At 38.5% G+C, this 13,440-nt stretch overlaps 1 protein-coding gene across 5 annotated transcripts in view; it reads left to right on the top strand.

Moving 5' to 3' along the window:
• Positions 1-13,440, top strand: part of chd7 (chromodomain helicase DNA binding protein 7) — a 142,086-nt gene that overhangs the window by 89,854 nt on the left and 38,792 nt on the right. For all 5 annotated transcript variants that reach the window (XM_057857362.1, XM_057857359.1, XM_057857358.1 and 2 more), the window contains 14 exons: positions 1,628-1,749; positions 2,345-2,588; positions 2,771-2,947; positions 3,067-3,210; positions 3,313-3,411; positions 3,494-3,686; positions 3,770-3,983; positions 4,083-4,278; positions 4,440-4,607; positions 4,785-4,964; positions 5,071-5,181; positions 9,504-9,715; positions 12,160-12,359; positions 12,718-12,877. In XM_057857362.1, the coding sequence (XP_057713345.1) occupies positions 1,628-1,749; positions 2,345-2,588; positions 2,771-2,947; positions 3,067-3,210; positions 3,313-3,411; positions 3,494-3,686; positions 3,770-3,983; positions 4,083-4,278; positions 4,440-4,607; positions 4,785-4,964; positions 5,071-5,181; positions 9,504-9,715; positions 12,160-12,359; positions 12,718-12,877 (2,420 nt within the window). The remainder of the gene's footprint in view (positions 1-1,627; positions 1,750-2,344; positions 2,589-2,770; positions 2,948-3,066; positions 3,211-3,312; positions 3,412-3,493; positions 3,687-3,769; positions 3,984-4,082; positions 4,279-4,439; positions 4,608-4,784; positions 4,965-5,070; positions 5,182-9,503; positions 9,716-12,159; positions 12,360-12,717; positions 12,878-13,440) is intronic.

Genomic DNA, 13,440 nt, shown 5'->3' with positions numbered 1-13,440 from the left:
TGTGCTTACAATTTCTTCAGTTACTGTTCCAGTTGTTTCATTAATTGCTAGTTATAGTATTTGGTTTGGAAGTTGCAAAAAATCAATTTTTAGATGCATTGCGATTCGACACGTGACAATTAGATTACGATTCATAAATGTTAAAAAGCGATGATTTTCCACAATAACTTTATGTCAGTCGCTTGTAGCGCACGCACAACGTTATGATGGATGCTGCCGGTTACTGAGTGAGAGATTACTCCTTTTCAAAAGACTGGAAAATAAATTTGTGTATGACACAGACAGGGACCTGGGGGTCACGCTTTTGTGCGCAAGTTATGTTTTAGAGCAAGAGGGGAAGAGAGATAGTTCGTTGCTCCTTGTCTTTCAGTTGTCCAGCAGTAGTTTCAAGTCATGTCAATGAAAAAATGTCCTGTGTGCGTCTATAAGAGGTGAGTACACGAACCCTCTTGTACTGTTTAGCCTTTATTGTTTTTGAGATGTTAACAGTTAGTGCCGAGCGCTAAGCTAATTAGCGAATTCGCTATCGTGTATTTCCATGTCCATTTGTGCGTTGTTTGTTGGTGTGCAAAAGTTACTCCATATGCAGAATGTGTAAAACCATGTTTAAGTACAACGGTAAACATTACAAACATGTGAAGTAGTACAGAAATGTGTGGGGAAAGTATATCGGTTAAAATAAGTCTTATTTCTACAGATGCTTTGTTTCCAGAAAATGTGGAATTCATTCCACCTGTGTAAATGTTATTGTATTGTTGAGAGTGTAAAAGTACTGCCTTTGAGATAGCTAATGTTTTTGCACCTTCTTGTGAAAAAGGTCAGATGTGTGTTGTATGGGCATGTTGAGAAATAAGTACTGGCTTTAAAATTGTTAATGGTTTTGCAAAAAAGCAGTTTAAGGGCAGCTTTTTGTTGTATGGGCATGTTTCCAGCGTTCATGTTGAATGAATCATTAGGATATTATAAATAAATAATGAACATAAACTTGTTTGGCCACTTTATTAATTAGTAATGTATAATGCATCGAGAATCGTGATAACCGTGATCATCGTCAACACGGTGATCATCGTTCAATAATCGAATCGTAGGACCCTGAATCGTAATCGAATCGAATCGTGGGGTGCCTAAAATGGCACACCCCTAGTGTTTTGTAACCCTTTATTTGACAGTGGTGCCATAAGACTCATTAGACAATCATAATTATGACATGACACTGTCATGAGCATTAATCAATGCTAATAACAGATGTCATTTAGTGTTATCCTGCAAATGATCTCACTTTTGAATGGATGTAAAAGATCCAAACTGGACATAAATGGACATAATTTGTCAGATGACACTTAATGACAGCCATCATAAGCATTCAGTAATGCCCATGATAGTACCATGTTATATTAATGACGTTTTTATGACGCCGTTGTCGAATATAGTGTTACCTATTAACCCAAATAAATCAACAAATAAGATGCACTGGACTACAGGCCGCAGGATTCAAAATGAAGGAAAAAAGTAGCACTTTATAGTCCGAAAACGGTATATCATTTGAATTTTTACTTATAAATTAACTGTTGAAGCTGATGAGACACCTATGTTGTAACTTTTTGTCCATACTTTTTCCATTGTTTAGGATCGGCCTTCAGCTACTGAATGGAAAAAGTTGGAAGGTTCAAGAGAATACAGGAACGGCAACGCACTCAGGGAATACCAACTAGAAGGCCTCAACTGGCTCACCTTCAACTGGTACAACTCGTAAGTACAACCAACTTGATTTTAGTTTTGCTAACATTGCAACTTGAAGAAAAATCAAATATGAAACGGGCTTCTTGTAGTAATTTTTGTTTTGTCAACCCAAATATTGGTATTATAAATTGTATGTGTTTTAGCCTTATCTCCAAATGCTAAGCGATACTCAATAGTAAAATTTGTCAACATTGCATAATATTGATTTATTTTTTGTTTTTAGTAATAGCGGGTGGTACTTTGGATTTCTTTGACCCATTGCTTTCCAAACTCGTGTATCTAGTCGAGAAGGACAGCACACTGGCTCCTCCCTTTCTTGAACTAACCAAACTAAACGTGATTTCATTTGTGAATGAGGAAGCGTTTGGCTGTGTAGTAATTCACTGGAGTTTTATGGCGTACTACCAGAAAAATGTCTGATAAGTCATGCAATGTTGCACTTAATTCAGTATATTTAATAAAAGAATATAACTTGTCTGTTATTTCTAGCTTTACATGACTGGTTTGCAGCTGCATTTTGTCTCTTGGGAAACGCTCTATTATGAGAAAAGTCTTTTCAGATCATGAGAGCATACTGACCAAGTCACTACTCTGTCTTTCACAGACGAAACTGTATATTGGCTGATGAGATGGGTCTCGGAAAAACTATCCAGTCCATTACATTCCTCTACGAAATTTACATGAAGGGCATTCAGGGGCCGTTCTTGGTTATTGCCCCACTCTCTACAATTCCTAACTGGGAAAGAGAGTTCAGGACTTGGACTGAGCTTAATGCTGTGGTCTATCATGGCAGCCAAGCTAGCCGCAGAACCATCCAGGCCTATGAGATGTACTTTCGAGATACACAGGTAACTATAATCAAGAATGTCTTTATAAAGCCTCTGTAAAATGTATTATTTCTTCCAAAGACGTTATTGATGAATATGTCAGAATTTTGTGTGAACATTAAGGTAATAAATGTATGAACTAACACTACAGTAATCATTTTACTTTTTTTTTAATCTTTTGCGTTTCATCTTGTCATCCTAAGGGTAAAATAATAAAGGGAGCTTATCGGTTCGACGCTGTGATAACCACCTTTGAGATGATTCTGGCCGACTGTCCAGAGCTTCGCGGGATCCCTTGGCGCTGTGTCGTAATAGACGAAGCCCACCGCTTGAAAAACCGTAACTGCAAACTACTGGAAGGACTCAAGATGATGGACATGGTGAGCTCGAGTGTTGTTGTTAGTTTTGGGTGGTTATGCTTAAAAGGAGCAAATTATTTATCCATTTATTTCTTGCTTTTGGATTTCTTCTTCTCCTCACTTGGTGCCCTCTTATCCAGGAACACAAAGTTCTGTTAACAGGGACTCCTCTTCAAAACACAGTGGAGGAGCTGTTTAGCTTGCTCAACTTTCTAGAGCCAGAACGTTTCCCATCAGAACAAACTTTCATGACTGAATTTGGAGACCTTAAGACCGAAGAACAGGTACTGATACGATTTGTCGGTTGCACTCTTTTCTTAAAAATCCAAATTCTGAGTTCAAGTTTAGAATAAAATCCAAAAACTATGTCTGTTTGACGATCACAGGTTCAGAATCTGCAGGGCATTCTGAAACCCATGATGTTGAGAAGACTAAAGGAGGATGTTGAAAAGAACCTAGCCCCTAAGGAGGAGACGATCATTGAGGTGAGACTCAGGTTATATCAATGACCAATGACAAGCTTTCTGTTTTACTTATGCTGGAGAAATGTTTTGTAATTGATATTAGGTGGAGCTCACAAACATCCAGAAGAAATACTATCGAGCCATTCTGGAGAAGAACTTCTCCTTCTTGTCAAAAGGGGGTGGAGGGGGAGGAGGAGGTGGTGGTGGTGGGGGTGGAGGAGGGGGAGGTGTCCCCAACCTCCTCAACACCATGATGGAGCTAAGGAAGTGCTGTAACCATCCCTATCTCATTAACGGTATAAACTTAAAGCCCCAAATACAGTAATTATGACCCGTTGAAGCCGCTGTTCTTGTTTAGATTGTGTATGTTCTACTCCAGGCGCAGAAGAGAAGATCATTGAGGAATTTCGGGACTCCCACAGTGGAATGGACATGCCAGACATGCCCCTGCAAGCAATGGTCCATGCTGCTGGAAAGCTGGTGCTCATTGACAAGCTACTGCCTAAACTGAAGGCGGGCGGTCACAGAGTCCTGGTTTTCAGTCAGATGGTCCGTTGCCTGGACATTTTGGAAGACTATCTCATCCAGAAACGGTGAGAATGGTCAAAAAGTGTTGTCTGAGAGCCCTTTCTCTTCTATAGTAAATTGTTAAGATGTTTTTACTAAATAATGTGTGACATTTTTGTGTCCAGTTACCCCTATGAGCGCATTGATGGCAGAGTTCGTGGCAATCTGCGACAGGCAGCCATAGACCGCTTCTCTAGACCAGATTCTGACAGATTTGTTTTCCTGCTGTGCACGAGAGCTGGCGGACTTGGCATTAACCTGACAGCAGCAGATACTTGCATTATCTTTGATTCTGACTGGAACCCACAGAATGACCTGCAGGTACAAATACCTAGGAACCCTACCAACCTTAAAGGATTGAGTTTTCTAAAATTTCTACTGCAGTGTTTTTGCTTTATCAGATCATCGGTCGTCTGAATTAAATACTTTAGACTAAACTTGTAGAATACTGCGACATGCTTCTGAATTTTTTTCTTTCGCAGGCCCAGGCAAGATGCCATCGTATCGGCCAGTCCAAAGCTGTCAAAATATACCGTTTAATCACAAGAAACAGTTATGAGAGGGAAATGTTTGATAAAGCCAGTCTGAAGCTTGGTCTTGACAAGGCTGTCCTCCAGAGCATGAGTGGGCGTGAGAATGCCAATAGTGGGGTAAGATACACACCAAATACTATTCTTATGAGGACTGATCATTGTGTAAATCTGCTCCTTTGTGTACCCTCATTGGTTATCTTGGGATAATTTCTCAACACAGACAAAATTATAACCAGATAGACACTGATTATTATTTGATAGCTTTGCAATTACAAGTCCGTATTTTTCATCAAGGTTCAGCAATTGTCCAAGAAAGAGATTGAAGACTTACTGAGGAAGGGAGCTTATGGTGCACTCATGGATGAGGAGGATGAAGGCTCCAAATTCTGTGAAGAAGACATTGACCAGATCCTTCAGAGGCGCACGCACACCATAACCATAGAGTCTGAGGGCAAAGGGTCTACCTTCGCCAAGGTGACGACCGTACCTAGCCAAGGATTAAAGCTCACAAATATACCACTTCACTGTCATTGTCCACAAATTGACAGTCACTAATTTAACCTTTGTTATGTCTTAAAAGGCCAGTTTTGTTGCACCAGGCAACAGAACAGACATTTCTCTGGAGGATCCTGACTTCTGGCAGAAATGGGCCAAGAAAGCAGAACTAGACCTGGATGCCATCAATGGACGGGTATAACACATACACAGGCCTACAAGTGAAATGGTCTCAATTGCTCATACTGTTAGATTTGAAGCTAGGTTTATGAACACCTAGCTTGGCTTGAAAGAACACGCAGGAAATCGATGTAGCTGCTCCCCCCAGCTGCTGTGATAGCAACCCTCTTAATTCAGGGGCAAACAATAGGATGGGAGGGGTCAGGAAAGCAACATAGAACATATAATAGATTACATAGGCTACATGAGGGCCACATGGCCCAGGACAAAGGAAAGGCTGACTGAACAGAAGTTATCCTATCAGGTGTCTAACTATAACAAGGAAAGCATAAATGTTAACTGTATGCACAACAATTCCAACAGATACTAATAGAAATACAGCAGTACCTCTACTTAAGAGCATCTCTACGTAGAGAATTTTCAGGTTAAGACACACCTCAATGGGAAAATATTGCCTCTTGTCAAGAAATACAGTATGGCTGGTACTAGCAGCGCCGAGAATTGACTGAACGTAACTTACTTATAGCCGCTCTGCTATTGCCGAGCATATACTGGCATCCAACTGGCTAAGGGGGACCTCTACTATATATGTATGTGTGTTTCCCAGCATCCTCTTCATTCGCCCCTTGTGTTCTGACAGCGTTACATGAGTGTATTAACTTTGATTCTTTATTCTTAGTTTTTTGCACAACTTAGATTTTATGTTTATTTTGCAATATTCGAATTGTAATATATGTTACGTGTTTTGATGCATTTTATATGCATTTTAAAACATTTATGTCAGAATTTTGGGGGGCTTGGAATGGATTGGGTCAATTACATTGAAAACTACTACTACTAACAGAATTTTCCAAGTTAAGAAAATACTTCCGGAACCAATCAATTTTGTAAGTAGAAGTACCTCTGTACTGCAAGGTCAGAAAAAAGTACGCATTACTTTTTTTCCCCTCAATCATGAGGTTTTTTTTTTTACACAAATTGACTGGGTCATCAATGCAAATATGACAAATGTTACATTGCAATACACAGAGAATGAGAGATAGATACTTTTACTAATATTGGCCTGTCACACTCTTTAATTACCTGTTTTCTATGGTCTCGTGCAGGTGTCAATGTGTGTCCTTCTGTTTGAGAGCGTAAGCGGCTTAGCTCCACTTAAGAAAATGCAGATGCCTAGAGGGTTCACAGATATCACTCAGGGTTTTGCTCACAGATATTAGCTCAGTCTTAAACGCTCAAACACAAGAACTGGCTGCCTAATATTCTTGCTCCGTTCCCTCCCCTTGAATTGTGTTGTTTTAATTGTATACTTATGCCCCCTGGTATATATTTTATGCCCTCCCTGTTGCCTCATTTTGAGAAACCTCCATTGGAACACTTAATCCAGCTCTAAGAGTGTGAATATGCTCCACTCGGGCTGCTCCTGTGGGATTTCTCATAATGTGATGGTAAAATGGAAATGACGGTTGCCCTCTGTGATAATGGTTCGTTCTAACTACTGCCCAGCTTGCACATATTTGTGATTGTAAGCAGGATGCATTTGAATTAATTAAACAAAATGTAATTCATTAGACAACATAATCATTGGCCGTTTACGTGAGCTGACAAGTAATTTTCTCACTATCGAGAATGAAACGCGGGGTGAAAAAATGTCCAATTATTCTGAATTGGCACTAAAGAGGCCATGTTTAATAAGGTGTATCTTAAAGGCCGGAAATAATAACAAATGAATACTTAGTTGTTGGGGGTTTTTTTGCTTCATTCAAAGTCTAAGATTGAACTTTTAACTTTTTGGATTAAAAATGGGTTCAGAGTGGATATCAAGAGTGAAATGCCAATGATTTTTGCCCTAGAGCACGGGTCGGGAACCTTTTTGGCTGAGAGAGCCATGAACACCACATTTTTAAAAATGTAATACCTTGAGACATACAATATGTTTGAAATTTTAAAAAATACTAGTAATGTGTGCATTTTATATAATTTCAACACTTTTAAAGTACAAGGGTTAAGGTTAGTTTCTGAATTATTTTTAATAACATTGTTATGCTGGTGCTAATCACTGATGAGTGTTTCTTACCATTAATGCGACTTCTGGTGCTGCATGGTTTTGCTGATGGCTTTGTAGTCTGATACTTGGTGGGGTTTAGTTCTATGCAAGCGTTGACAAACTTAGGATGCTTCTCTTTTCATGTTCATGTTCACGAATCCTGTTTTTCCCCACCACGCACGGAGCACCATAAGTGCACACCGAAACAAGTTTATCCATCGGTAGATTTTTTTCTTTAACGAACTCAGTGAAGGACTTGAATAAATCCTCCCCTCTTGCTGTCCCTTTCATAGTCAAAACCTTGCAAACATGCTGAATTGGGATAAATTGCTTATGTCTGTTGACTCATCCAAAGCAGAGAAAAAACGGTGCCGCATTTATGTCCTTCACTTGCGTTGCCTCAATTTGATTTGACATCATGACCGTCTTTATCCGAAAAGTCGTCAAAAACTCCAGAAAGACAAATACCTCTGTCAATTCCTGCTGAAAAGTACAATACTCCTCGTCTTTTTTTCTTTTTCCCATCTTCTCAAAAGGGTTTCTAAAATTAGCTGACAAACGCGGAAAACAAAACTAAAAATGAGGGATGTTTACTTCATGCAATTGATAGATGAATAAAAAATATAGACACAACGACATGTATGTTTGCCACTTTCCCAGTAAAATTACTGCGAACCGGCTTTTTAGTCGCCGGTTGTAGTCATAAGCAGATTTTAAGAGAGGGCCAGGGGGGCCAGGCCTCCCCTGGTGGCCGAAAAGTGTCATTGCATGAAGTTGACGTTCCTATATATATATATATATATATATATATATATATATATATATATACACACACATAAGTTGTAAAGCAATAAAACTGCATCAAAAATGAATGAAATGAACAAAAAAAAAATTATAATGGTGTCAAAATTTATTTTTTGAACAGATCATGTGAATAGCACCTGAGATGGTCATTTGCTTTGCATATAATTAATTTTTTAAAAATGTTTAAAGGAGGGCAATTTTATTTTTCAAATGATTTTTTTCCTTTGATTGAAAATATATATTTTTTTGTGATGAAGCAACTTTTTTTGGGATTGAATGATTTAGACACAAATGCCCTACCCATAATATGGCCCAAACACAAAAAGGATTGCTTCAATCAAATAACTTTTTCAATGAAAAATTAAGTGTTCAAATGCAAATTTTTCAATCTCAAATATTTTTTCGCATTCAAAAATGTTTTTTATGATTGGATTTTTTTTTTTTTTTTGATTGAAGTGATTTTTTCTTTTTGAAAATATATATGTTTTTGAAGCAACTTTTTTGATTTGAATAAGACAAAAACGTCCTGGCCAAAATGTGGCCCAAACACAAATCAACATTACTTCAATCAAAAAAGTTGCTTCAATCCCCCCCAAAAAATCAGTCAAAGAAAAATAGCTTTCACATGCATTGTTTTGAGTTTCAAATTTATTTTTGCATGCAAACTTTTTTTTTTTTTTTTTTTTTTTAATTGAAGCGACTTTTTTTTATTGAAAATATATATTTTGATCGAAGCAACTTTGTTTTATTTAAGCAACTTTTTTTTGGATTGAATAATAAAGACACAAATCTACCTCCTTATGGCTCCGCCCAGGGGATACAATTTTTGACTGGGGTAACACATTGGGACGACACCGGCGGGCGTACCTTTTTCAGTGGTTGACGATCTTGCCGAAAAGTATTGCCTGAGCAGCCTGATTTAGAATTCCCCTCAAGAATGAGGGGAAACAAAAAACACTCATTGTCAACTTATTATTATAAATATTCTTGTATGCTAATTTTATTGCTGACACTGCGTTTCGGGGTCATCAACATGTTGTGCCCCCCCCGCCCAAAAAGTCAAACTCCGCCTATGGTTGTAGAATATTGACTACATGTCCCATGATCACCGTGGGCTCACTCAGCCAATGGCATGGGACTTTGGGGATCTAACGTAGCACATTTAGGTTGCTATTTGATGATATCTAGTGCGAATTGCGCGAGTGTTGTCTGAGCATTAAAAAAATTAACATACACCGCAAAACTCACATATGCTCATTACTGTACAACACCAGCATATGATCGGTGACCGTTGCCGTTTCACGCAATGCGCAAAGGAGTATAACTAAACTTTTTTTTTTTTTTTAAATAATTAAAGATTAGTCTGCCAGCCAGATGCAGCCATTAAAAGAGCTAGATCTAGCTCGCGAGCCATATGTTCCCTACCCCTGCCCTAGAGGTTAGAATCTCTCACTTGAATTTTATACGTTGTGTTTTTGTTTACTCAGAACACACTGGTGATAGACACACCAAGAGTAAGAAAGCAGACACGTCACTATAGCAGTGTGAAAGAGGATGAGATGATGGAGTTCTCGGAACTGGAGAGTGAAGATGAAGAACCTAGCAGACCTGTCTCCAAACCACGGCGGCCCCAAGACAAAATCCAGGGCTACCCTCGATCTGAGTGCTTCCGAGTGGAGAAGAACCTTCTAGTCTACGGGTTTGTTTTATATGTACACATGCATATGTCAAAGTTTACCACATACTGTAAATGTTATAATCAACAAAGACTGGCATTTAGATTTTAGTATTGAACACATAGAATTTCATCACCGTGTAAACTAATAATGAAATTGTTTAACATTATACAAGAGCCTTTACATTTCGTGGTAGCACAATGCTGTACAGCACACATGAACAAACTTGCATTATACTATACAGCGAATTTGTCCATTTTCATGGCTGACTTGGCATGACCGTGTGTGCAAGGAAGAACAGTGGTGCTAGTGAGATGCGGGCATTGTTATTGTTACAGTCTAGCCTTGTGGCCTGAGGCTATAGGACACAAAAACACACACTGTCTTTATTGGGTCTGGTCTTGTTAGTGAAGGCTTGTCGTCTTTTACCGTCATTCATGTCAGTCCCACTCACTTGTCCACCATTTTAAACCTTCATGAATCAGCCGTCAGGTCAGCTAACATGGTTCAACGACCAGTGAAAAACAACAGTGGACAACATTAAAAAAAAAAAAAAAATGCACAGAACTGACTAGTTTAAAAGATTGCCATATCACTATGCAAGCTTTAGGTTTAGTTGCTGTCTGATTGTGCTCGGTGGTTTCCGTGAAAGTGGAGTCAGCAGACTTGTGCCACGTGCTTTCGTGTCTTTGAGCTGCTAGACACTATGACGTGTGGACATTCATGAAAGATTGAGGTCATGGTGGTTATGATAGCCATCAAGATAGCTTAGATTTTAAATTACAAGCCTTCTGAATGATTTATATGCTACAATGCTTATTTTGTGACAAATTATTTTGAGTGTTACTCTGGCTGTGTAATTGTATAAAACACTATTAGGCAACTAGTGGTTGGCAGCCACGTTTGGCACATGGCCAATTATGTCTGGGCCGCCAGTTGACATTGATTAAAAACTGACAATTATCTAACTACGGTATCAAAGCAACGGCATTACTTCTGTTTCCCAATACTGTGTAGAGCTGCATCTGGAGCACATTATTAACAGCCTGTTTTTCAATTAGTAATAAGTACACACATAAAAGGTGTATTCTGAAATAAGAAAAGCTGAGATTGCCTGGTGAAAATGCAATTTTGCCCTCCAATTGTCTGGAAATAATTTGATCAAGTGCCAAACTTAGTTGCTGACCCCTGGTACACAGTATTAATTCAGTTTTACAATAGAGTCTACCTCAGCACATTCTTGGTCAGTTAGATCCGTAATATGATCCAGTATTATAAAATCTGCAGACTTACTAATACTAAAAAGTAGGGTTGTTCCAATCATGTTTTTTTGCTCCCGATCCGATCCCAATCGTTTTAGTTTGAGTATCTGCCGATCCCCATATTTCCTGATCCGATTGCTTTTGTTTTTGCTCCCGATTCAATTCCAATCATTTCCGATAATTTTTCCCGGTCATATACGTTTTGGCAATGCATTAAGAAAAAAATGAATAAAACTCGGACGAATATATACATTCAACATACAGTACATAAGTATTGTATTTGTTTATTATGACAATAAATCCTCAAGATGGCATTTACATTATTAACATTCTTTCTGTGATAGGGATCCACGGAGAGAAAGACTTGTAATTCTTAAAGGATAAATGTGACTTTGTACATTGTGACTAAATATTGCCATCTAGTGTATTTGTTGAGCTTTCAGTAAATGATACTGCAGCCATTCAACCCAAATGCATGATGGGAAGTGCAACCATGACTGTGTGTAGGGGCACCAATTGATATATCTTCTCTGCGTTGGGAAAGAACATAGGGTGTTAAGAAAATGATCAACTACTACATTTCTTCCCCACATTGCCTCCCACGTTAATTTTAATTGCTGAGAGAGGGAATGTAAGGCTTTAGCCAAATAAAAAAACACTCCAAAGACTGTCAAAATTCTCTCTACTCATTATACGCTGCGTTTAGCTCTATATGTTGCTTTCCCACAATATTTATAATTATTGGGAGTGGGATTGTAAGGTTTTAGCCATTTAAAAAAAGGCTCCAAAGACTGCCAAAATTCACGCTACTCATTTTACGCTGCCGTTTAGCTCTATATATAATTAAAACAGCGCCATTATAGATTGAACGGGACAATGCGTGAGTGGGTCGTGCAGCGCATGCGTTAATTATTTGACGTGATTAATTAGAAAAAAATACTTACCGCAAATAATTAACGCAATAAATTTGGTAACCCTACTTTAAGCCAAAACTACTCTAGATGAGTGTAAGACATTTTGTCTGTCACGTTATATACAATTAGAAAACGATTTAAATTTTATATATATATATATATATATATATATATATATATATATATATAAGGCATATCCGATATTTTTTTGCCGATTCCGATACTTTGAAAATGACTTGATCGGACCCGATCAATCGGCTAAAAAGCTAATCACTTTTCTTTATTTAAAAGTTGGGGTAGATGGACTGACATCCTGGCTCATGGCCGCTTCAAGCGACCCCTGAAGGAGGCTGATGTGGAGACAATCTGCCGAGCTCTCCTAGCATACTGCCTGATGCATTACCGTGGCGATGAGAACATCAAAAGCTTTATATGGGACCTGATCACTCCAAGCGAAGATGGAACAACTAAGACATTGACCAATCACTCAGGTAAACGCTGACGTATTATTGCCATACAGTTTTAATGTAAAATGAACATGTTGAACCTGCACATCAGTTAAGGCAGTAAATGGTAGTGTCATCTCATAAAATGCCACCCACTGGGCTGCACTTGTGGGTGGGGAAAAAAATGAAACTGAATGACTTCAATAGCTGTCTACAATAGCCACTGCTATGCATGAAAAGGGTCATGTCAATAAAACATAATAAATGAGTCTCCTGTTAAATACTACAACTTGACTGGAAAGATAATGAATCTTGTTAAATTATATGTTGAACTTAGGTATGTCTCAACGAACACCTCCCTGCCATTTTCAACACTTCCCTTTTGCAATTTCTTTTTCTTCAGGTCTATCAACACCAGTACCTCGAGGCAGAAAGGGCAAAAAAGGGAAACCCACTGGTCCATTGCCGCAGACACCAAGAGCAGCTTGGCTTGCAAGTTGTAATCCTGATCATTTACTGCAAGAGGATAGCTACAAGAGACACTTGAAGCATCACTGTAACAAGTATGTTGATACACCAACCCGCTATCCCCAAAAACTGGTCGTGACAGCGGAATGCTTTAATTGCCTTTGACAATGTAGGTTAAGGGTGTGACAAAATATCAAAATGGTGATATATCGTGATACTTTGTATCCCAAAAGGTTATCGATATGCTCCTGCCAAGAATCGAGATACCATTTTAAAAAGGTGTCAATGTCTAAAAAAAATAAAAAGGAACAAACAAGTTGCTACCAAAATCTTCCACCATAATAGTGTCTCAGTTAACACTAAGGCTGCATTGATGGTGCTCGACGCCCAATCCATTTAGACTAGGAACGTTCGTTCATTCGAAACCAGAGCATTCACAGTCATTCTGTGATTTTTAGGGCATTTACAGGTCACTTGCTGTTGATTTTAGGGCATTTACAGGTCATTTCCTGTTGAGTTTAACTTACTGCCTATTCATTTGGGTGAGTCCCAGGTCACTTCCTGTTCTGTAACTCAAAATAAACAGGAAATGACTCATAAAATACGCCAGAATCAACAGGAAGTAACTGAAAATCAATAGGTAAATGACCTGAAATGG

The sequence above is a fragment of the Corythoichthys intestinalis genome, chromosome 14 (genome assembly GCF_030265065.1).
Source record: "Corythoichthys intestinalis isolate RoL2023-P3 chromosome 14, ASM3026506v1, whole genome shotgun sequence".
Classification (NCBI taxonomy): domain Eukaryota; kingdom Metazoa; phylum Chordata; class Actinopteri; order Syngnathiformes; family Syngnathidae; genus Corythoichthys; species Corythoichthys intestinalis.
This window is presented reverse-complemented; position numbering and strand designations above follow the sequence as displayed.